Consider the following 23,487-nt stretch of genomic DNA (forward strand, 5'->3'; position numbering starts at 1 on the left):
AAAGAAAGAGAGAAAGAAAGAGAGAAAGAAAGAAAGAAAGAAAGAAAGAAAGAAAGAAAGAAAGAAAGAAAGAGAAAGGGGGGAAGGAGGGAGAGAGGAAGAAAGGAAGAGAGAGAGAGAGAGAGAGAGAGAGAGAGAGAGAGAGAGGAACGCTGCTGCAAAATTAGAGTAACTGTGCAGGATGTGGTAGTCCGTGGTTGTTTCTCAGGACTCAGGAGACTGAGCCAAGCATTGGAGGCCTGCCAGACTCACATAGTGAGACTTTGTATTTAAAATAAATAAATAGCACCAGGTGGTGGCACATACCTTTAATCCCAGCACTTGGGAGGCAGAGGCAGGCAGATTTCTGAGGTCAAGGCCAGCCTGGTCTACAAAATGAGTTCCAGGACAGCCAGGGCTACCCAGAGAAACCCTGTCTCAAAAACAAACAAACAAACACTATTCCACAAAGCCAGGCAGTGCTGGCGCACACCTTTAAGTTGCTGTCCTCTACTGCTGTCCACATTACTACCACTGCCACCTTTACAGATAGAATACATTACCTAAGGCTGGGAGATCGCTCAGGAGGGAACGTGCCTGCACACAAGTGTGAGGAAGTTGGAATTCCCAGTACTCATGCCAGAAGCCTGTAGCAGTCAGTATGTTTCTATGCGTGCTTTGTGCAGCACCAGGCTTGGCAAGAAAATGTATTTCTTACGATAGACGCATTGATGGGTTGGAGGGTGGGATTGGGAGGTCAGGTGAGAGTGGGTCTGATGGAATCCAGGCTGGCCTTAAACTCAATATGTAACTGACGACAATTCATGTCTTCCCATCTCTGCCTCCATCTCCATAGTGCCAGGATGAAAGCATGTACCACCATGCCCAGTTTGTACAGGTTTGGGGACTGAGTCCAGGGTTTTGTGTATGATAGGCCAGCACTCCATCAAGTGAGCTACATCGCCCTCCCCAACTGTTGTTTTTAAACATGCTTGACCCATAAAGGAGTGATCCTGTTGGAGGTGTGGCCTTGATGGAGGAAGTGTGTCACTGTGGGGGTGGGCTTTGAGACCCTCCTCCTCACTGCCTGGAACACAGTCTTCTCCTGGTGGCCTTTGGAAAAATATGTAGAACTCTCAGCTCCTCCTCCAGCACCACGCCTGTCTGGCTGCTGCCATGCTTCCCGACATGATAATAATGGACTGAATCTCTGAACCTGTAAGCCAGCCCCAGTGAAATATTGTCCTTTATAAGAGTTGCCTTGGTCATGGTGTCTCTTCACAGTGATAACACCCTAACTAAGACAGTCTCTCTATGAAGCTCTATGGAGCTGATTGCCCTAGAACTTGCTACATAGAACAGGCTAATATTGAACTCAGTGAGATCTGCCTGTCTCTACTTTCTGAGTGCTGGGATCAAAGGCCTGTGCCACTGTGCCTGGCCTGAGTTTTGGTAATAATAAATATTGGTGTCCTTACAACTTAGCTTTTAAAAAAGTCTGTTGCTTACCACCACCTCCCTAGTGTTCCCTCTGTTGTGTGTGCACCTCCCTCAGTGTTCCCCCTGTTGGATGTGCACCTCCCTAGTGTCCCCTTTGTTGGGTATGCACCTCCCTCAGTGTCCCCTCTGTTGGGTGTGCACCTCCCTAGTGTCCCCTTTGTTGGGTATGCACCTCCCTCAGTGTCCCCTCTGTTGGGTGTGCACCTCTTTCATTGTCTCCCCCTCCTTAAGTGCCTGCGTCTCCATATCCCTCTGAATGAATCAATGGTGAATGAGCACAAACAAGTCCACACACACAGTGGGAAAGGCCAGCAGGAGCCCTGAGTCGTGCAGCAGTCTGAGGACTCTGCAACAGCACAGCCTCCTAAGAACACTAGCTGACACATGCCACTGTCTGTGAAGCCTCAGATCCTGTGGGTGGACAGACTCCATTCAGGGGAAGTGAGGACAAACGTCCTGGCCCCTTTGGAACACAGGTTTTCCTCTTGCAAAAGTGTTACTGGGCAGGTGTCTTCACTAGCCTGTGTGGGGAGATGGCTCATTCAGTGAAGTACGTGTCATAGATGCGTGAACACTGCATAGAAAGTCAGTGTATGTTCAGATTCCCAGTGCTGATGTAAAAGCTGGGCATGGTTGTATGTGCTTTGTGACCTCAGCCATGGTGTGCGGAGTGACGCTGGTTTAGTGAGGACCTTGCCCAAGGTAATAAGGTGGAGAGCAAGAGAAAAAGATACTGGCCATCCTCCTGTGACTACACATGCATGCACATGTGCCCATGAGTGCATGTGTACACAGGAGCAAGGACACACACACACACACACACACAAATTAAAAAATAAATGGCCAAAACAAGCAAAGCCACAGATACAGACAGCCAGGGGATAGGGAGGAAGGGATTTAAGGTGACTGTTAATGGATGCAGGGTTTCTACTTGCCGTGGTGAAAACGCTCTGTTCCGAGGTTAACAATGTTACACACATGATGTGGTACACACATGAATATGCCCTCTGCACATTTAAACTTTATTTTATTTTAACATTGTTTTATTGATTTCCTATTTTCAACATCTTTCTCTTAAAAAATTTAATTATTTTATGTGTATGGGTATTTTACCCTCATGTATATCAGTGGACCACATCATTGCCTGGCATTTCAGAGGCCAGAAGAGGTCACCGAGTGCCCTGGTACTAAAGTTACAGATGGTTGTGAGCTGCCGGGAGGTTGCTGGGAATCATACCCAGGTCCTCTGCAAGAGCAGCCAGTGCTTGTAACTGCTGAGCCATCTCTCCAGCTCCTTCATTGGCTTTTAAAGACAAGGTCTTATTCCATATTCCTGGTAGACTTGGAACTCTCTTTTTAGCCACAGGCTGGCCTTGAACACTCAGTGATCCCCCTGGCTCAGCCTCCTGAGTGTGGAAGTTACAGTCATGGCCTTTGTTATGGGCCCTTTTCCTGAATATAGTCCTTTTGGGGTTCACCAGCGTTGTAACGCCTACTAGGTTTTCCTTAGTTTCTATAACTGGGTAATCTGCCATGTGTGAGAATCTTCCCAAGTCCCAGAAGGCAACAGTGGTTTTATCCATGGTGTCTTAGTTAAGGTTTCCATTGCTGTAAAGAGACACCATGACCGAGGCAAGTCTTATAAAGGACATTTAATTAGGGCTGGCTTACAGGTTCAGAGGTTCAGTCCATTATCATCAAGGTGAGAAACAAGGCAGCATCCAGGCAGGCAAGAAGCAGGAGGAGCTGAGAGTTCTGCATCTTGATCAGAAGGCCTCCAGAAGACTTTACTTCCAGGCAGCCAGGAGGAAGGTCTCAAAGCCCACCTCCACAGTGACACACTTCCTCCAATAAGGCCACACCTACTCCAACAGGGCTGTATTCCCAATTGTGACACTCCCTATAGGCCAAGCATTCAAACACATGAATCTATGGGGGCCAAGCCCATTCACACCACCACCACACAGTTGAGCAGGGAGGTAGACTTCCTACATGTGGATAAACAAGGAGGCAGGCTAGCTGATCTCAGTAGGAGCAGTCTCTGTAGAGGGCAGTCTGCAGGCCACAAACACCAGGGGTAGGGAGAAAGCTTTGGTGGACGTTTCCTGCACACATTGTCAATATTCATGCTCAGATTTGGTGAAGGCTTTGCCCATTTCAGCATTCATTGTTCTGAGGGTTTGGCTCTTGACGTGGCCGTGCTGTGTCAAAACCACACATTTACTAAGCACTTCTCGGAATCTCTGGAGTCCTCACCTGACCCTGCCCACTGTCCCTCTGTCCAGCCCTAGGAAATGGCAGCAGCCAGGGCTAGCCTGGGCCGGATCCTCCCAGAGTCCTCCATCCTGTTCCTGTGTGACTTACAGGAGAAGTTTCGTCCTAGCATAGCCTACTTCCCACAGATCGTGTCAGTGGCTGCTCGGATGCTTAAGGTATGTAGCGCCCTCTTCTTTTCAAGACCCAGGGGTCCAAGCCCAAGCCCTCTCCCCTCAGACCACAGGAATCCAGTCCCCAGCCCTCATCCCTGAGATCCAGCCTTTTGTCTCTTTCCCCACGTAGGTGGCCCGGCTGCTAGATGTCCCCATTGTGCTGACAGAGCAGTACCCAGAAGGCCTGGGCCCCACAGTTCCTGAGCTGGGCGCTCAGGGCATTCGGCCAGTGAGTAAGACGTGCTTCAGTATGGTACCCGCCTTACAGAAGGAGCTAGATGGCAGGTCCCAGCTTCAGTCTGTGCTACTCTGTGGCATCGAGACCCAAGCCTGCATCTTGGTGAGACCCTCCTTGCCTGTCCCCTCGATTCCCCATCCTCACCTCCTGGCCCTCCCTCCTGCTCTGGGGCCCTGGCTGAGCCTTCCTCATCCTCATTCCCAGTAGTACCCAGTTCTGACTTGGACTCCCCAATCCCTCACTGGGAGCCCTGTTTGTGCTCTGGGGCTGGACCTGATCTCTCTGCCCTTAGAACACGGCTCTGGACCTACTTCACCGGGGACTGCAGGTTCATGTAGTGGTGGACGCCTGTTCTTCTCGAAGGTGAGAGGGTCTCTGTGGGGATGGCGCCTGCCATGTGTGTCGTCGGGTGCACCACAGCGTGCACACCCGTCCTCTCTCCCTCTCTCCTGCAGCCAGGTTGACCGGCTGGTGGCACTGGCCCGGATGAGACAGAGTGGAGCTTTCCTCGCCACCAGCGAATCGCTCATTCTGCAGCTTGTGAGGGATGCCTCCCACCCCCAGTTCAAGAAGGTACTGGGCCCTTTGGGCTTCTGTGAATAGAAGAAATACCCCTCCTTTTGATATAGGGTTTCCTGTGTGCCAGGCTAGCCTTGGACACACTGTGTAGTCAAGGGTGAGTTTAAACTTCTGCTCTTCCTGCCTCTGCCTCCCTGGTGATTTCAGGCACTCACCACTACACCCAGCTGGCTTCTTGTTGTTTTTGTTGGTTTGGTTTGGTTCTTTTGAGACAGGGTGTCTCTGGATGTCCTGGAACTGGTTCTGTAGATCAAGCTGGTCTCCAGCTCAGATCCACCCGTCTCTGCCTCCCAAGCATACCAACACTACCCAGGGTGGTTTCTTCATTTATTTTATTCACACTGTAGCATGTGTGTGCATGCGTGCATGCGTGTGTGTCTTTGTGTGTGTGTGTGTTTGTGTGTTTATGTGCACAAGCTCACTTGAAGGAGTCACCCACATGGGTTCCCAGGACAGAACACAGGTCTTCCCTGAAGACAAATCTGTGCTCGCTGAGCCATGTTGTTGGCCCTGGCCTTTTTGTTTTGTTGTTGTTGTTGGTTTTTTTTTTTTTTTTTTTTTGCTTTTTGTTTGTTTGTTTTTTTTCCTCTTTGAGACAGTCTTACTCTGTAGCTCAGGCTGGCCTCAAACTCATGGCAATTCTCCTGCCTCAGCCTTCTGAAAACTGGGATGACAAATATGCACCATCATGCTTTACTGAGGAATAAAACTTCTGTAGGCTTCTGAAACATCCAGGGGCCAGGCAGGCTGAAACAACAGCGTTACATTAGGCAGAATGGAGCAGTGTGACCAGCCGGAAGGCCCCTTCAGGATCCTGAAAGCAGTAGTGGGCCTTCACCAGTGTCATGGACCACCCCAGTCAGGTATGGGGGTCCCTGTAATGTGAGTCCTTGGATATAGGTGGGTAAGGATTCAGCGGTGAAAAACAGAAACAAACACAGAGGCAGTTTGAATCTGAGTGTATTNTGCAGCTCTCAAGCAGGGGATTTTATACATTAAAAAACCAAACAGTACATCTCTTAGGAACTGTATCCAGTGAAACAATCACAGATACCAACAAAATCATTTGGCACAGTAAAACACAAACATCATCCAAGTATTACAACTCTGAAACTATGTATTCAGTGAATCACAAACAGAACAGGTAACATCATTATAAATCATCAAGGGCTGGAGAGATGGCTCAGTGGCTAAGAGCACCTGACTGCTCTTCCAAAGGTCTGGAGTTCAAATCCCAGGAACCACATAGTGGCTCACAACCATCCGTAACGAGATCTGACTCCCTTTTCTGGAGTGTCTGAAGACAGCTACAATGCACTTACATATAATAAATAAATAAATCTTAAAAGAAAAAAAAATCATCAAAATATAATAATTCTAAAAGGATGTATTCAGTGGGGGCTGTCATCCAAGGCTAGTGACATATTTCCAGGAGCAGGTTAATAAATCTTTTATGGTCAGTGCTCTTAACCGCTGAACTAACTCTCCAGCCCCATGATCAATTATTATTTAACATCTAATGCCTGATTTTTTTATAATCTTCAATGTATAAATTTCAGCTATTTTAATTCTTTCTAATTAAGGCTTTCTTTACCATGTACCAAAATCCACCTTCGATGACACACAAGTGTAGCCATATGAAATTTTATTGTTGGGAAAATTTTTATCATAATAGTTTTGTAAATGATTTAGAAAGTAAAGCGTTGGTTTCCCTGGGGATAAGGTCATGTTAGTGGCCCCATCTCTAGGGATGGTTTCTTACCCATTATTCTTATTTAAGATCTTGGCCTAGGCTACCAGGAACATTTAAATAAGAAAAGGAATAAGAGGGGGCTGGAGAGATGGCTGGAGAAATGGCTAAGCAGTTAAGAGTACCTACTGCTCTTCACAGAGGTCCTGAGTTCAACTCCCAGAAACCACATGGTGGCTCATAACCATCTGTAATGGGATCTGATGCCCTCTTCTGGTGTGTCTGAAGACAGCTACAGTGTACTCATATACATTAAATAAATAAATAAATAAATCTAAAAAAGAAAAGGAAAGAAAAGAAAAGGAATAAGAGAAAACAAAACAGATAGATTGCCATGAGAACCACAGCTCAATAATTTTTCTCCAGTGAAGAGTTCCACAACTGGTTCTAGGAGGCCTCCCCCTTTTGAGGTCAATGGCCTCAGCCTGTGGAACTTGTCACACAGATCCTACTGGAGATGGTGTGGCAGCCAGAGTGGAGGCCGTGGACATACACACTTTGGATTTCTGGAGATTAACCAATGGCTAATGTGCTTCATTACTCCTGTCCAAGAGGGAGTTGTTGTAAATGAGTCAAGGGTTTTGGGCACAGTTTGGCCCTGTGCAGGAGCTGAGGGCCTAATGGAATGATGGGGAAGATAAGATTAATGAAGAAGAGGAAGAGACCCCAAGAGAGAGCTGTCCACCACTAATGGTCCAGGGCAACAGAGCAGACCAAGATGGCGGGCAATTAGCTCAACCAGGCAGGTACTTCAAGAAGTAGATTAAAACGCCATTTTTCTTTTCTTCCATTTTTGTGGGCCTGTGTGCAGAGTGGGTGTACGTGAACATTTGCATGCATGTGGTGAGATGTGTATGCGTGACGAGGCGTGAGGTTCACGTCTGGAACCTTCCTTGACCGCTCTTCTGCCGTATACATACAGGCAAGGCCTGACTGTCGAACCTGGAGCCTGAGGATGTGGGTAGCTTCTCACTAGCCAGCTTGCTCTGGGATTTAGAGGCTGGCATTACAGCAGGCCCTGCCCAGCGAGCGTTTATGTGGGTTCTGGGCATCAGAACTTGAGTCTTAACACTTGCACACATGTCTCATTCACTGAATCTTATCCCCAGTCCATTCCCAGGGGATCCCCCACTTTTTAGGACAGGGGCTTTTACTATATAACCATGGCTGCTCTGAAACTCTAATTGTAGATCAGGCTGGCTTCAACATCAGAGCTATTGCTTGCTTCTGCCTCCTAAGCTCTACGTTGAAGGTATGCCCCTCCATGTCTAGCCTCAGGATACATTAAAACTGTTTCTAGTTTACTTTATGTATGTGGAGGCTTTGCCTGTATATGTGTTTTGCAAATCATGTGTGCAGTGCCCAAGGAGTCCAGAGCACGGCCCTGGATCCTTTGGGACTGGAGTTAGAGTTGCAGGCAGCCATGTGGGAGGTGGGAACTGAACCCAGACCTTCTGCAAGAACGGAAGATGCTCTGAACGGCCAAGCCGGCTCTCCAGCCTCCGGGAGAACGTTTTAGCAGAGTGATTGGCTTGGGGCGAGAGGCTGCCAGGAGGATGAGAGACGTGAGGCTTCTTAACTTCTTGACCTCTCTCCACAGATTCAGAAGATCATTAAGGAGCCGGTCCCAGACAGCGGGCTGCTGGGCCTCTTCCAAGGCCAGAACCCCCTCACCTCTTGCTGAACTCCAGGCCATGACTGAGACAAGACTTACTCTGTCATCGGTGGGAGCATCTGCCCTACGGGAGAGGAGGGGTGAACTGCTGGTCCTGAAAAGCAAATGAGACTCCTGAGTGCTAGAAGGGGTGGGGGCGGGGGTTGACTGAAGAGAGGTCTACCTCATAAGCAAAGGGCAAAAAAGTGTCACAGACTGGGACCCATATTCTGAGTAAACATTGATGTTGCTGTGAACTGAAACACTATTGCGTTTGTGGGGTGTCCCAGGGGCTACTGGGGGTGTGCAGGTGAGAGAAGGAGATGGGTCTTTGGAGGTTGAGGAGAGGGGGGTGCCTCTTCCCACCTCCAGGCTGGGCCAACAGAGGCCACATCTGCATGACAGGCAGTGTGTGCGTCTTGAAGAGTTTCTGGCTGTCCCCTTGTCTTAGGGTTTCGGCTGCTGAGACAAAGCACGATGATGAAAAAGCAGGTTGGGGAGGAAAGGGTTTACTTGGCATACACTTACCAGATCATAGCTGGAACCAGAAGCAGGAGCTGATGCAGAGGTCACGGAAGTGTGCTATTTACTGCCTTGCGTCCCATGGTTTGCTCAGCCTGCTTTCTTATAGAGTCCAGAACTGCCTGGCAACCCCACAATGGGCTATGACCTTCCACACTGATCACTAACTGAGAAATGCTTTATAGCTGGATCTCATGCAGACGGTCCCTCACCTGAGGCTGTTTTCTCTCGGATGAGTCTAGCTTGTGTCCAATTGACACACAAAACCAGCCATACACCCCATCTCAGATAGTACAACCCCGCTGGCCCCTCTCCACGAGGCAGGCCCTCACATCCAAGTTGTGCAGGTTTGCACCGAGGTGCCAGAGAAGGGCCTGGAAGACCAGACAGTGTGGCAGGGACAGGTTTCCCTCATGAAGCCCTTGCACGGGCGGTCCATAAAGCTATGGAGAGGAAGCTTAGGGTGAAGTGGAGTCACCCGGGTGTCGGAGATGCCATTGAAGAGACAGATGCACTTCTCAGGAGAAAGTCTTCCAAGTGAGTTTGCCTTTTTATACCGGTCACCACTCTCAGCAGGTAAAATAAGGGTGCCTGGAACACAAGCACCGTGGAACTGGGACAGCCCTTCTGTTAACTGAGATGGTGCCTAAGTGATTACCTGGGGGATAGCATATACAGTGTGGATACACTAGACACAGGATTTGTTTTCTTTCCTTTTTTTTTCCTTAAGATTTATTTTTTTATTATTTATATGAGTACACTGCAGCTATCTTCACACATACACCAGAAGAGAGCATCAGATCCAATTACAAATGGTTGTGAACCACCATGTGGTTGCTGGGATTTGAACTCTGGACCTTCGGAAGAGCAATCAGTGCTCTTAACCACTGAGCCATCTCTCTAGCCCCCAGGATTTGTTTTCTAACAGCATAATATTTGCCAGTGGATGGCATACTGTTCCATACTGTTCAGAACAGAATGTAAATTAAGACGAATGCTTTATTTCTGGAATCTTCTGTGCGGTATTTGAAGACCAACACCAATTGAACTAAAACTAGAGAGACTGTGGATTACATGAGGGAGGGCGGGAGAGAGGGAGGGAGGGAGGGAGGGAGGGAGGGAGGGAATCACTGCATTTCCTGGGACATCTCAGATTCCAAGTCCAAGTTCTTTGTAATCGCTTTCTGGAGAGAGCGCGAGCTGATTCGGTGGACGGCCCTTGTCTATCCATTGATGTCTTTGTAGGATGATGAGTCAGCTGACTGAAGGAGAAGCACTCGATCCTCCTCCTCATGTCTCCCAGCCCCCGGGAACCTGATACAGGAAACACAGCCCAGCATAGATCTTATCTCAAGCCTCTTAGGACTGGGTCTGCAGGTCAGAAATGCTGGCCTTGAAAACCAAAGACCACCTCGGATTTCATGGATGTGTGACACCCTCAAAGAGGGTGTTCTCATTGAGGCAACCCCTCCCCCACCTCCATATCACTGTATTTCGGGGCCCCCAATGCCTCTCCTGAGCTGGCATTTTCTCATTTGCTTGTTTGTGGAGATCTTCCTCCCCAGGTCTTCCAGGTATAATCTTGCTGGCTGCTACACTCCCAGACTCTACACATAAGTGCATCATGGGAACTCAGGACAGGGAAAGGGAGACTGCTCTATGACTTTCAGCCCTCAAACCATAAAGCCAGCACCCAGCCGGCGTGATTTAGAGACACCGGAGCCCCCTGGTGGAGCATTCTCAAACCACAAGCTTGTGCGCAGGTCCTGCCTGGCTTGCTAACCAGCGGCTGGGGCTGGGCTGGCTCTCCTAGCCACTGGCAGTAGCCACCGCTTGCCAGCTCTGAGTCTGAGAGGCCTGGAGCCCAACCCCTGCAGCTCCTTACTGAGGAATCCCAGGTCTCCCTCTGGATCTGAGAGCTGGAGAAGGACGGGGCAGCACTCCCACCCCACCCCAAGGACACAGGACACAAGTACACATAGGAAGGTGAGACCTGCCCTGGTCAGGATAGACAGACTAGAGCATTTTGGGGAAATCCTAAGAGAGGGGAGGGAGGCATATCACAGGCCCACAATCCCAGCACTGTCTAAAAAGAAAACAAACAAAAAACCTAATAACCTACCATAAAAACTAGGTTTTTCTCCAATTCACACCTCTTACAAACTCAGAACTCTCCAGCTACATCGACCTGTCTTAGTGGCCTCAGAGTCCCACCTCAGGGTCTTGGCTGTGCAGTTCCTGCCCCAGGATCCATGCCTTCCTACAGCCTGATTCTGCTTAGCGTTCCCCACCTTCTCTGATCATGCAATGTCCAATAGTCCTCTCTCTCGGTCAGCCACATATTTTGTGTCCTAATGCTCATTCCAATCAAAAACTGGAAATTGATCTTGCTGTCTGAAGCTCTCTGCAGGTTCGTGTGCTTGATGTACCCACAGAGACCGGGATCTTGTCTGCAGAGTCTTGACACCAAGGCCTGGGCCTGATCCATAGCAATGCTCTGTGGAATTGAGAAACTGTCGAGACAGAGCAGACGCCAAGCAAAGAACAGGTGTGTGTGTGTGTGTGTGTGTGTGAGAGAGAGAGAGAGAGAGGGAGAGAGAGGGTGGGGTGGGGGACCCATCCACTGGGAAGGAAGAAGGGAAAAGGAAAATGAATGGCCAGAGATCCTCCCAGAGTTCTCCATCCTGTTCCTATGTGATATGCAGGAGATATGCAGGGGTTAGTCTCAAAGTGGAGAGAGATGGCCGTGGGTCTGGGAGCTCTGGATTGTGGTTCACAGTGGGAGCCTGGGCTTGGTTTATTTTACACATGTATAGGGTTCTGGGCATGGAATCCTGGCTTCTTGCATGTTAGCCAGGCACTCTACCAACTGCGCAATATTCTTACATCTGTCAGGAGCAGGGAGGTTGGCTGGGCCTGAGACGGATTTGGCCTGTGTTGATTGGGTTTCAAAGGGTTCCCCAGCTGTCCAGGATTCCCTGAGGATCACAGGCATAAGGTGCCTCCCAACTGTCTACCCAACCACAGCCTAGAGCTGCAGGCTCCAAGATGCCCCCTTGGGCATTCTGGGGAGGGAGCAGAAGATTGGAGAACCTTGGAGCCTGTATTGGGGTTGGCTGTCCCTGGTCTCCTGGGCCCAGAGCATGAGAGATGAAATCGGATGCCACCTGGGGGTTACCAGCAGCGAGAGTCTGGCAGAAGCTGTCAGGAGTCACCAAGGGGCGGTTAGGAGTGAGCAGAATGTCATCAAAGAGATCAAGGGTTGAGGTGTCTAGGGCAACTGGGCTCAGGCTGGGGCTGCCGTGGGGCGCTTCCATGGGAGCCTCTGCACACGCCACCCCCAGGAAGGGGGACGGAGGCGGCGGAGGTGGCCTTCGGAACGGTGGTCTCTGGGCAGGGGCTTTTTGAGACAGGATGGTCAGAGCCAGGTGCTGGGTGGCGGCTTCAATCTTGGCAAACTCCCTGGAGAGGGAGGGGGAGGAGCGAGGGAGGGAGGAGAGGAGGAGAGATTCAGTTGTATTCAGTTGTACGCCTACAAAGACCCTCTTCTTAGCTCCGCCCTCCCGGCTCTCCCTTCCCTGCCCTGTGCTTCATCTGGAGAAGAGTCTCTTCTTTTCAGGCCCATTCCCCCAACCCCCATTACCCGTTATTTTCCTGGCCCCGCCTTCATTTCCTTGAGTCTGACAGGTTAATACGTCTTCCCTGGGAAGTTCTGATTGCTGTAGGGTTGTGCACCGCACAAGGAAGTTCCTTTAGCCCAATCCTGGGCACGTCTTGACAGTGAAGATTTATCATAACCCTATTCCAGTATATGAAAATTTAATGTCTCGGGGAAAGAGAGCCTTTCCAATCAATAATCGCAAACGGGAGCCGTGGGCCAGCGGTGCACCGCCGTATTGTTAAGCGAGCTTTCTTCAATTCTGCCCACGCCCACCTGTCTCTTGCCAGAAGCTCCAACACTCCTCGCACTCCCACCTCCCTAGCGGTCACGTGGATGGATTTCACAAACAGCTGGGGCTGAATTGTGTTTCCCCGAATTCTTTTATTTCTAAAAATTAATTTTTGTTATTATCTTAAATAACTTTTTTACATTTATTTGTGTGTGTGTGTATGCTCCCTCTACCTCCTCCCTCCCCCTCTCTCCACACCACACGTGAAAGTTAGAGGACAGCTTTATGTGAGTTTCTGGGGGTTTTTGTTTGTTTTTTTAATGTCTATGTATTTGTGTGAGTGTATCTGGGTGACTGTGGAGGCCAGGGGAGGGATATAGACAGTTGTGAGCCACAGGGCATGTGTGCTGAGAACTGATTTCTGGCTCGCTGGAAGAGCAGCAAGTTAACTACTGCTATCTCTTCAGCCCTGTTCCTGGAACTTTACTCAGTAAGTCAGGCTTGGTTGCAAGTACCTTTACCTGCTGAGCCATCTAGCTGTCCCATAGCTGCTAATCTGTATATATGTATATTTCTGTGGGAGTGAGCGTGTGTCGAGACCAGGAAACTTGAAAAGGCACAAGGCGGGACCAATGAAGCTCCAAGGGCAGAAGATGCAGATGGAGGGGGTAGTAGAACGCCTGTGATGCAGAGGGGGAAGAGGAAGACTATGGGCGGAAGGGTACAAGTGAGGGTAGCGCAGGGAGACAAAGGTGGGTGGGATCTACGTGTGTAGATTGGGTTGATCCCACCCACCTTGGGTTGATCCGAGAATTTCTGGACCTGCCAGTGGTTAAATAATGACGCAGACACTTATTAATATCTACAAGAACTTAGGCCTTTAGCTTGGGCTACCTCCCAGCTAGCTCATCTAATTTAATCTTAGCCCACCACCCGTGTGGCTAGTTCTCTCTGCCTGGAAGTTCCGCCCCCGCTTCAACTATTGCCGTCAGCACTTTACTAAACCAATCAACAGGCCAGGGAGAGAAGGATGTTGACAAAATACGGAGGCAGGTAATGATCCAGATTAACAGTACCCAAATCCAGCCAGCACTCAGCTCTCTGATGGTACAGCAGTCAACGTCAAACTGCACACAGGGTATCCCAACTGTGTGTGAAAATGCCAGAGGTGGGGCTGGAGAGATGGCTCAGTGGTTAACAGCACAGGCTGCTCTTGCAGAGGGCCCAGATTCCATTCACAGCAAGCACTGGGAGGTTTACAAGCATCTGTAGCTCCAGTGCCAATGGACCTGACGCCCTCTTCTGGTCTCTGGGGGCACTGCACCCATGTGGTGCACAGACCCACATACAGACAGGCAAAAACATTCACATAAAATAAATAAATCTTTTTTTTTTTTTTTTTTTTTTTTTTTTGGTTTTTCGAGACAGGGTTTCTCTGTATAGCCCTGGCTGTCCTGGAACTCACTCTGTAGACCAGGCTGGCATCGAACTCAGAAATCCGCCTGCCTTTTAGAAAAGGTAAGAAAATCCCATAAGGACAGCGGGGCATGGTGGCGCACGCCTTTAATCCCAGCACTCGGGAGGCAGAGGCAGGCAGATCTCTGAGTTCGAGGCCAGCCTGGCCTACAGAGTGAGTTCCAGGACAGCCAGGGCTACATAGAGAAACCCTGTCTCATAAAACAAAAACAAAAAACACAAAAAAACAAACAAACAAACAAACAAAAAACCAAAAAGAAAAGAAAAGAAAGGGAGAAAGAAAATCCCATAAGGAAACCAGGTACTTTGTATACTAATTTCTGAAATTGAAATTTTAAAGCCTGGGAAAAGCCAAACCTGTGATTAAGTCTACACATAATCGACTAGAATGCAGGAGAATTAGAGGCAAGTCTTCTCAGGCTAGCTTTATTTCCCTTAATGGCCGTTCATGGCCGGTGCAACAGCACACAGCTGTAGTCCCAGCACTTGAAAATGGAGTTCAATGCCATCCTTGGCCACATACTGGATTTGAAAACAGCCTGGAGATCCCATGTTAGTAAAGTAAAGATTCCAGAGACAGAACAGGAAATAGAGGGAGGGAGACAGACAGACAGAGAGAGAGAGAGAGAGAGAGAGAGAGAGAGAGAGAGAGAATATTAAATTATAAGCTGGGCACGAAGCTCCACATATATAATGTCGATTCTCTTGGAGGCTGAAGCAGGAAGATTGGTGGGTGGTTGATACCAATCTGGCTGACATAGTGAGTACCAGGACATAGAAATACTTTATCATGGGGACTGGAGAGATGCCTCAGAGGTTAAGAGCACTGACTGCTCTTCCAAAGGTCCTGAGTTCAATCCTCAGCAACCACATGATGGCTCACAACCATCTGTAATGGGATCCCATGCCCTCTATCTGGTGTGTGTCTGAAGACAGCAACAGTGTAGTGTACTCATCATATATTTTACATAACAGCAAAATTTGCCATTTTTTGTTTGTTTTGATAGTGTCTTGTGTATAGCCCAGGTTAGACGTAAAGTCCTTGTGTAGCAGAGGAGGACCTTGAGTTCCCGATCCTCTAGGCTCATTGAGCTGACATGAAGTACACCTGTAATTCCAGGAGGTCGAAGCAGTTGGATCAGGAGTGCAAGGTCATTCTTTGTTATATAATTGTGTTTGAGGCCTGCCTGGAACACACAAACCCTTTGTTTTTAGGGAGAAAAGAAGTGTTCAGTGAACTCAATGGCACTTGGGATATCCCAGATCTTTTATTTTTGAGCTCCCCATCTTTGTGCCTCCACCCGCTGGGCACTATAATTACAGGCTGTACTACCTTGCTTACATTTATACTACAATGAAGATGAAACCTGAACTTCATTCACGCTGCTCCAAGGTTGGTGCAAAATAGTTTCTGCTTAGTATTATTTCAACTTGAGGTTTGATATTGGAATACATTGTTAATAAATGTTGATACGTTAAAACATCATTTCAACTCAGATTTCTCACTTTATGTCGCTTTGCTAGTTTATTATTTGTAGCTCTTGTACTATGGAAATGGCAATGAATAAACAGTAAACATCAGTGATTTCTTGTTTTTGATTTTTAAAAATTTGTTTGTTTTGTCTTTTTTTGAGACAGGGTTTCTCTGTGTAGTTCAGGCTGTCCTGGAACTCACTCTGTAAATCAGGCTGGCCTCGAACTTAAGAGATTTGCCTGCCTCTCCCCTCCAAGTGCTGGGTTTAGATGCCTGGCCTGAGTGATTTTTTTAAAATTCGAGTACAAAAACAAACAACAAACAAACAAAGCAGAGAAGCAGAGGAGACAACTTGTCACCGCAATCATGCATCTGGCCCAGGAACTGGTAAGGAACAAACAGAACCATGGTGACTCCAGACGTTGGGTTTGCAAGGTGTGGTGGCACAAAGCTCTGATCCCAGCTCTCAGGAGGGTGGCAGGCACATCTCTGAGTTCGACGCCAGCCTGGTTTACAGAGTGAGTTCCAGGACAGCCAGGGCTACACTGAGAAACCCTGTCTCGAAAATAAAAAGTTGTTTCATTTCTTTCTTTCTTTCTTTCTTCCTTCTTTCTTTCTCTCTTTCTTTCTTTTGTTGTTGTTTTTCAAGAAGTTTTAGGGGCTGGAGAGATGTTTCAGCAGTTAAGAACGCTGATTGCTCTTCCAGAGATTCTGAGTTCAATCCCTAGCAACCACATGATGGCTCACAACCATCTGTAATGGGGTTCAATGCAGTCTTCTGGGGTGTCTGAAGACAGCAACAGTGTACTTGTATAAATACAAATAAATAAATATTTTTTTTGTAAAACCATGTCCTTCTATACAACATAGAAAGATTTGTTGTTGTTTTTGTTTGAGACAAGGTCTCACCATGTAGCCTTGGCTGTCCTGGAACTCACTCTGTAGACCAGGCTGGCCTCTACTCATAGAACTCCCCCTGCCTCTGCCTCACAAATGCTGGAATTAAAGGCAAGGAATACCACACCGGGCCCAAGAACTGTTTCTTTGGACTGTGGCATGCAATGAAAAGTGTGTTCTACACAACAACAGGCAGTGGCCAGTTCAGCACATCCCAAAGCTAACGTGGAGAAAAAAAAGATCACAGGTCACTCACTGTTAAGTGATCTGCAGCCAGTCTGACCCCCTAAGCTTTTTCAATCCCAGCAAAACCATTACATCTGAGAAACATGCTCAGCAGATCCATGAGATGCACCCAAAACGTCGACTCTTGCAGCTGGCACTGGCCAGCAGAAAAGGCCCACCTCTTTTCCGTGGCACTACTGGACTTCTCGTGAAGTATCCGATTTTCAAAAGTGGAAGGAATTGGGCTATGAGGCTTTGCCTTGTTGGCCATATTCACCTGACCTCTGGACAACTGACTGACACTTTTTCAAGGGGCTCCATATATGGCATTTAAAAAGATTTCTCTTTAATTAGATATATGGTCTGTCTGTATGTGGGAGGGTGCAGGCGATATGTGCGTGTGAGTGTAGTTGCCCGTGAAAACCAGAAGAGGGCTTCAGAACTCCTGGAACTGCAGTAGCTGTGAGCCCCCTGACATGCATATGTGCAGGGAATGTATGGGAGAGCAGTCACCCCTCTAGCCCTGAACCATCTCTCTAGCTTCTCCGAGCTTGAATTTTTTAAAAATAATTTATTTCAATTTTATTTTATGTGCATAGATATGAGGGCATCAGATCCTCCCACCCTCCAGAACCGGAGTTATACTTGTGAGCTGCCATGTGGGTGTTAGGAACTGAACCCAGGGCCTCTGGAAGAGCATCAGTGCTGTTAACCACTGAGCTGTCTGTCTGTCCAGCTTAAATTATTATACTACAGGAATAATAAGAACCATGACTTCTCTCTGGGAAAAATGTGTCGATTGTTATGATTCCTGTTTTAATTTAAAAGGTATTTTGTTTTGCACATACACAGCATATGCCAATTACAAAGAAACCTTAACATACCATATATGGCAGTGGTTCTCAAACTTCCTGATGCTACAGTCCTTTAATGCAGTTCCTCATGTCATGCTGGCCCCCAACCAACCATAAAACTATTTCCTTGCTATTTCATAATGGAAAATTTTCTAATGTCAATATCTGATATGCAGAATAGCTTATATGTGAACCCCAAATGGGTCTGGATCTACAAGTTGAGGACCATTGATATACGGTGCCACGTGAGAAAGTGAACTGTCCAGAGGCCGGGTAAATATGGCTGATGAGGGAAAAACCTCACAGTCCAACTCATTCCACTTTTGAAACTCAGATGTTTGATGAGCCTACTTATAACAATTTAAAATACATAGTTCAAAACTGCAGCTCCTTTCCTACTAATCTATAACACACACTTACCTTCCCAAAATCCATCAGTCCCCTTACACCTACCCTCTCACCCTGTAGCCGAGAATGGCTGGGATGGAATGAGCAGCAATCCTCCTGCCTCAGCCTGTTGGGGTTATAGGCGTGTGTTGCCACATCTGACCAGTGTTCACTATCTTGTACAACCAAGGCCTCTAATTAGCTCTAGGGCTTTCATCCTCTCCAGAGGGAGCCTCTTCCCTGTTAGCCACAGCCTCTCTGCCGGTTCCTGCCTGGCAGCTTTGTTGGACTTCTCAATTTATGGGTTCTGGCTGAACAGCTGAGACCTACTTTGTCTGAAATCTTCTTTTCAATGCTTATCCACATGGTGGTGCCATGCCCTCTCATTTATTTATTTATTTATTTATTTATTTATTTATTTATTTTTGAGGCAGAATCTTGTTACCTAACCTGGCTGGCCTCTCACATGCTAGGCAAACTCGCAGCAGTCCCTCTGCCTCGTCCTCGGGAGTGTTACGATTACAGTCCCGTGCCACAGTGCCTGGCTACACTTATTTACTCGAGCCATTCTTACCTTCTGTCCCCCCCACACCTGGACTCAGGCTCTGTAAAGCTTTCACTGGCTTTGCTGAGCGATGGGTGTTGACTCAGCACAGAAAGCACACAGTAATGCACGCAAAATGGTGCTAAAATCAGCCTGAGGTTTTCCCGGTGTCCACCCTGTGCCTCTTCCCAGCACCCCTTACCTGCAGATCTGGTTGTGTAGAAACCTCCGGTGGTTGGGTCTGCGTTTGGAAGGCCGAATACGCCTGGGTTGCAGGGCCCGCAGCATGTGGGCCGAAGCCCCGCTCACAAAGGCACACAGCTCTCGGGGTCCAGGCTCAGAGACCCCAGGGGCTGCAGGGGATCCAGGGTGCATGGCCGGTTGCTTAGGAGTCACAATGCAGATCAGAAATCACCCCAAAAACCCAAGATGGGACAGGAGCATATGGCCTCAAGGTCTGGCGTTACAGAATGGAAAACCACCCTGGTAATTAAGGTGAGCCCTCCCGATGTGCCTGTCCCACTGCAGATGCTGGACTCGGATGACTGCAGGTGAGGGGCTCATATAGGAAGGCCAGGGGCAGGGAGGGGAGGGGGTGTTCCGCACATGTCTTACATGCCCAATTAACACATAGTTGGGCCTGGGATATAAAGCAGGGGCGCGTGGGTGCTGAGGCGGAGAAAGGCTCTTAGAGATAGCCAATTAAGGGGACAAAAGCCTCTTTAGCAAGGCAGGGCTAGGCACAGAGTCAACCTCAGCGATTAATGTTGAGTGCCTTTGAAAAGGAGACGCGGGGAGGGGATCGCTGGTGGCTGGAAGAAGGATCCGGGGTGGGTCAAGCACCCCACATAAGCCCATCACCCTCAGACTACCCCACCCCAAGGCCTACTTCTTTGTGAGGGGACCAGACTCTAGCGTCTGAATCCTGAGAACCATGAGGGAGCCAGGTTTCAGACTCCAGGGGTGGGGAGAACTGAACACCTCCGAGGTTCTCCCGCAAGGGATTCTGGGTTGTTTAAATAATTATATAAGTGTATGTCTGTGTGAGGGTGTGTATATGTGAGTGCCATTTCGGATGGAGGGTACTGGAGCCCTGGCTGAAGGAGAGGCTGTGAGCCAAACGTGGCTTGGCTTCTGCTGTTGAGAGACAGGACCAGCCTCTGTGACAAGTGTCTATTTGGGGATAGTCAGGGTCTCCAAACACCCTGGTGCCTCTAGTTCCTTGAAATTCTTCCTGAATTAGGTCCCTCCATCTCTCCCACCTCTAAAAGTTCCTGAATTCTCACTAGCTTCATGGCTGTCAATCTTCTTCATTCTTATACTGTCCCTTCCTGTGTATCTCGCCTGTCCTTCCCTCTTCTCTAGTGTCTCTGATCCTGTCTTTCACCATGTTGGCCTTTTTTGGCTCCTCTCAGGGTCTCTTAGACTCCTTGTGTCTCTTGGGCTTTATTTCATTTCATTTTTGAGACAGGGTCTTATGTAATTCTTATGTTGTCAAGGCTGGCTTTCAACTTAAAATGTCAGGTCCCAAAGAAACCCAGGGCAAGTCTCCCACAATCCCTGTGGCTCCCCCCAGCACCTCTCACTCCTCCCGCACCCCTAAACCTCTCCAGCCCAGGGCCTGGGCTTCACTTCTCTTTCCCCAGCTTCCTATTCCTATATAACTCAGCCATTTTGGCACCCCCCTGGTCCACAAGCTCTCTCGGTTTCCATGGGCTCTCCCTGTCCCCTCTATCTTTCCTTCTCTTCCTCCCCTGAGCCCCATGGCCCTGTTTAGTCTGGACTCTTCCAGATGCCTCTGGCTGTGCTCTCCCTGATATCTGCCATAAGACCTTCTCTTCAACCACATTAAGGAACAGTCAGGTCCTCAGGTCCTCATTTTCATTCAGTGTGTGGCTGGGAATGGCCCTGAAGTTCCTCACTCCTGCTGGGGCCTCTCTCTCCCTCTCTCCCTCTCTCTCCCTCTCTCTCTCTCTCTCTCTCTCTCTCTCTCTCTCTGCATGTGTATGTGTGTGTGTGCATGTGTGCGTGTGTGTGTGTATGTGTGTGTGCGTGTGTGAGTGTGTGTGTGCGTGCGAGTGTGTGTGTGTGTGTGTGCGAGTGTGTGTGCGTGAGTGTGTGTGTGCGTGCGCGTGTGAGTGTGCGAGTGTGTGTGTGCATGTGTGCGTGTGTGTGTATGTGCTGCTTGTGGACGTTGTACATCGTGGTGCGGAGCCTAGTGCGCACCACGATGTACAACGTCCACAAGCAGTCGCTCCGTGTGTGAGTGTGTGTGTGCGTGCGCGTGTGAGTGTGCGAGTGTGTGTGTGCATGTGTGCGTGTGTGTGTATGTGTGTGTGCGTGTGTGAGTGTGTGTGTGCGTGCGCGTGTGAGTGTGCGAGTGTGTGTGTGTGTGCGCGAGTGTGTGTTACCATATAGTGATGAAGATGATACAGGTTCATTTTCTCTGCTGATTTAAAGAATTTAAAGGCAGAACAGACATACTACCAGGTCTCTTGAGGTACCTCAGCAGAGCTATCATATGATTCAGGGAAGGGGAAATCAGGGTCCCCTCATGAAGTCCAGCAGCTGCTTGTGGACGTTGTACATCGTGGTGCGGAGCCTAGTGCGCACCACGATGTACAACGTCCACAAGCAGTAGAAAAAAGAATTAAGAAAAGACCTAGATTGCCGGGCGATGGTGGCGCACGCCTTTAATCCCCGCACTTGGGAGGCAGAGGCAGGCGGGTTTCTGAGTTCGAGGCCAGCCTGGTCTACAAAGTGAGTTCCAGGACAGCCAGGCTGCTTGTGGACGTTGTACATCGTGGTGCGCACTAGGCTCCGCACCACGATGTACAACGTCCACAAGCAGCTCACAACCATCCGTAATGAGATCTGATGGCCTCTTCTGGTGTGTCTGAAGACAGCTACAGTGTACTTACATATAATAATAAATAGGTCTTTTTTTTTTGCTGTTGTTGTTTTTGGTTTTTTTGTTTTGTTTTGTTTTTCAAGACAGGATTTCTCTGTGTAGCCCTGGCTGTCCTGGAACTCACTCTGTAGACCAGGCTGGCCTCGAACTCAGAAATCCACCTGCCTCTGCCTCCCAAGTGCTGGGATTAAAGGCGTGTGCCGTCACGCCCAGCTAAATAGATCTTTCTTAAAAAAAAAAAAAAAAGAAAAGAAAATTCCTGCCCAGTCACCGGAGCCAGCCCTTGCCTGCAGTTTCCTGAACTAAGTGCTTCTGCCCACCCAGAGCAACTGATTGTAAGGCTTGACTCTAGCAATGGCCTTCGCAAATCTGCGCAAAGTACTCATCAGTGACAGCCTGGAGCCCTGCTGCCGGAAGATCCTGTAAGATGGAGGGCTGCAGGTGGTGGAGAAGCAGAACTTGAGCAAGAAGGAGCTGACAGCCGAGCTGCAGGACTGTGAAGGCATTATTGTCCGGTCAGCTACTAAGGTCACTGCTATTGTCATCAATGCAGCAGAGAAGCTCCAGGTGGTGGGCAGGGCTGGCACAGGCGTGGACAATGTGGATCTGTAGGCTGCCACGAGGAAGGGCATCCTAGTCATGAACAACCCTAATGGGAACAGCCTCAGTGCTGCGGAGCTCACCTGTGGGATGATCATGTGCCTGGCCAGGCAGATTCTCCAGGCAACGGCTTCAATTAAAGATGGCAAATGGGACCAGAAGAAGGTCATAGAACAGAACTGAATGGGAAGATACTGGGAATTCTTGGCCTAGGCAGAATCAGAAGAGAGGTGGCCACCTGAATGCAGTCCTTTGGAATGAAGACTGTAGGATATGACCCCATCATTTCTCCTGAAGTCGCGGCCTCCTTTGGTGTTCAGCAGCTGCCGCTGGAGGAGATCTGGCCTCTCTGTGACTTCATAACTGTCCCTACCCCTCTCCTGCCTTGCACCACAGGCTTGCTGAATGACAGCACCTTTGCTCAGTGCAAGAAAGGCGTGCGAGTGGTGAACTGTGCTCGAGGAGGCATTGTGGATGAAGGTGCCCTGCAGTCTGGTCAGTGTGCTGGGGCTGCACTGGATATATTTACAGAAGAGCCACTACCGGGCCTTAGTGGACCACGAGAACATCATCAGCTGTCCCCACCTGGGTGCCAGCACCAAGGAGGCCCAGAGCCGCTGTGGGGAGGAAATCGCAGTCCAGTTTGTGGACATGGTGAAGGGGAAATCTCTAACAGGGGTCGTGAACGCTCAGGCCCTTTACCAGTGCCTTCTCTCTACACACTAAGCCTTGGATTAGTCTGGCAGAAGCATTGGGCACGCTGATGCACGCCTGGGCTGGCTCCCCTAAAGGGACCATCCAGATGGTTACACAAGGAACATCTCTGAAGCCCTGTAGTCATTGTCGGCCTTCTGAGAGAAGCATCCAAGCAGGCAGACATGAACTTGGTGAACGCTAAGCTACTGGTGAAAGAGACTGGCCTCAATGTCACCATCTTCCACAACCCTGGGGTTCCAGGGGAGCAGGGCTGCGGGGAATGCCTCCTGACTGTGGCCCTGACAGGTACTTCCTACCAAGCTGTGGGCTTGGTCTAGGGCACCACACAAATGCTGCAGGTGCTCAACGGAACTGTTTTCAGACCAGAGGTGCCACTATGCAGGGGCCAACCCCTGCTCATGTTCCCAGCTCAGCCCTCCAACCCTGTGATGCTGCCCACTGTGATCGGCCTCCCGGCAGAGGCGGGTGTACAGCTGCTGTCCTACCAAGCCTCCAAGGTGTCTGATGGAGAGCCCTGGCCTCTCCTCCCTGCTGCCCAGCCTGGAAGCATGGAAGCAGCATGTATTTGAAGCTTTCCAGTTCTGCTTCTGACCATGGGGTTCAGAAGTCTTAGCCCCACAGGCTCTTCTGAAGAAACCTGCTCACCCTGACCTAAAAGGGAGAGGGGATCGCAGAACCAGGGCATCTGCCTGCACTAATACCTAGTAAAGAATCTAACTCAAAAAAAGAAAAGAAAAGAAGTCCCAGAGCAGGCAAGCTGTAAAGCTCACAGTTGTCAGGAGGAGGAAGAGGAGGAGAAGGGAGGGAGAAGATGAACTGGGAAGTCAGCCACAAGACAGCAGGTAGCCAAGCCACACAGCA

The 23,487-nt window shown here is 49.1% G+C and overlaps 2 protein-coding genes and 1 pseudogene across 4 annotated transcripts in view; 2 read left to right on the plus strand and 1 right to left on the minus strand.

The window, feature by feature from the left end:
* The window catches only part of LOC110298127 (isochorismatase domain-containing protein 2A), a 27,567-nt gene extending 19,175 nt beyond the window's left edge, over positions 1-8,392 (plus strand). For all 3 annotated transcript variants that reach the window (XM_021167156.2, XM_029480137.1, XM_021167155.2), the window contains 5 exons: positions 3,765-3,911; positions 4,039-4,248; positions 4,439-4,509; positions 4,602-4,719; positions 8,076-8,392. In XM_021167156.2, the coding sequence (XP_021022815.1) occupies positions 3,774-3,911; positions 4,039-4,248; positions 4,439-4,509; positions 4,602-4,719; positions 8,076-8,159 (621 nt within the window). In that variant the 5' untranslated portion in view covers positions 3,765-3,773 and the 3' untranslated portion in view covers positions 8,160-8,392. The remainder of the gene's footprint in view (positions 1-3,764; positions 3,912-4,038; positions 4,249-4,438; positions 4,510-4,601; positions 4,720-8,075) is intronic.
* A 3,207-nt stretch (positions 8,393-11,599) lies between these two features.
* Positions 11,600-18,773, minus strand: LOC115031482 (uncharacterized protein C19orf85-like). Its single transcript, XM_029479053.1, has 2 exons — positions 18,601-18,773; positions 11,600-12,113 (listed from the first exon to the last, which is right to left on the minus strand). Exons 1-2 carry the CDS (start codon positions 18,771-18,773, stop codon positions 11,600-11,602), a joined length of 687 nt encoding a protein of 228 aa, XP_029334913.1.
* A 2,890-nt stretch (positions 18,774-21,663) lies between these two features.
* LOC110299362 lies at positions 21,664-23,217 on the plus strand (annotated as a pseudogene).
* Positions 23,218-23,487: the final 270 nt, after the last annotated feature.

This window comes from Mus caroli, chromosome 7 (genome assembly GCF_900094665.2).
Source record: "Mus caroli chromosome 7, CAROLI_EIJ_v1.1, whole genome shotgun sequence".
Lineage (NCBI taxonomy): Eukaryota > Metazoa > Chordata > Mammalia > Rodentia > Muridae > Mus > Mus caroli.

Excerpts from the sequence above, each read along its gene's own strand:
- LOC115031482 (XM_029479053.1), bottom strand. The coding sequence starts at position 18,773 with ATGCACCCTGGATCCCCTGCAGCCCCTGGGGTCTCTGAGCCTGGACCC. Across the intron at positions 12,114-18,600 it reads CTACACAACCAGATCTGCAG|GGAGTTTGCCAAGATTGAAG; the intron begins GTAAGGGGTGCT and ends CTCCCTCTCCAG.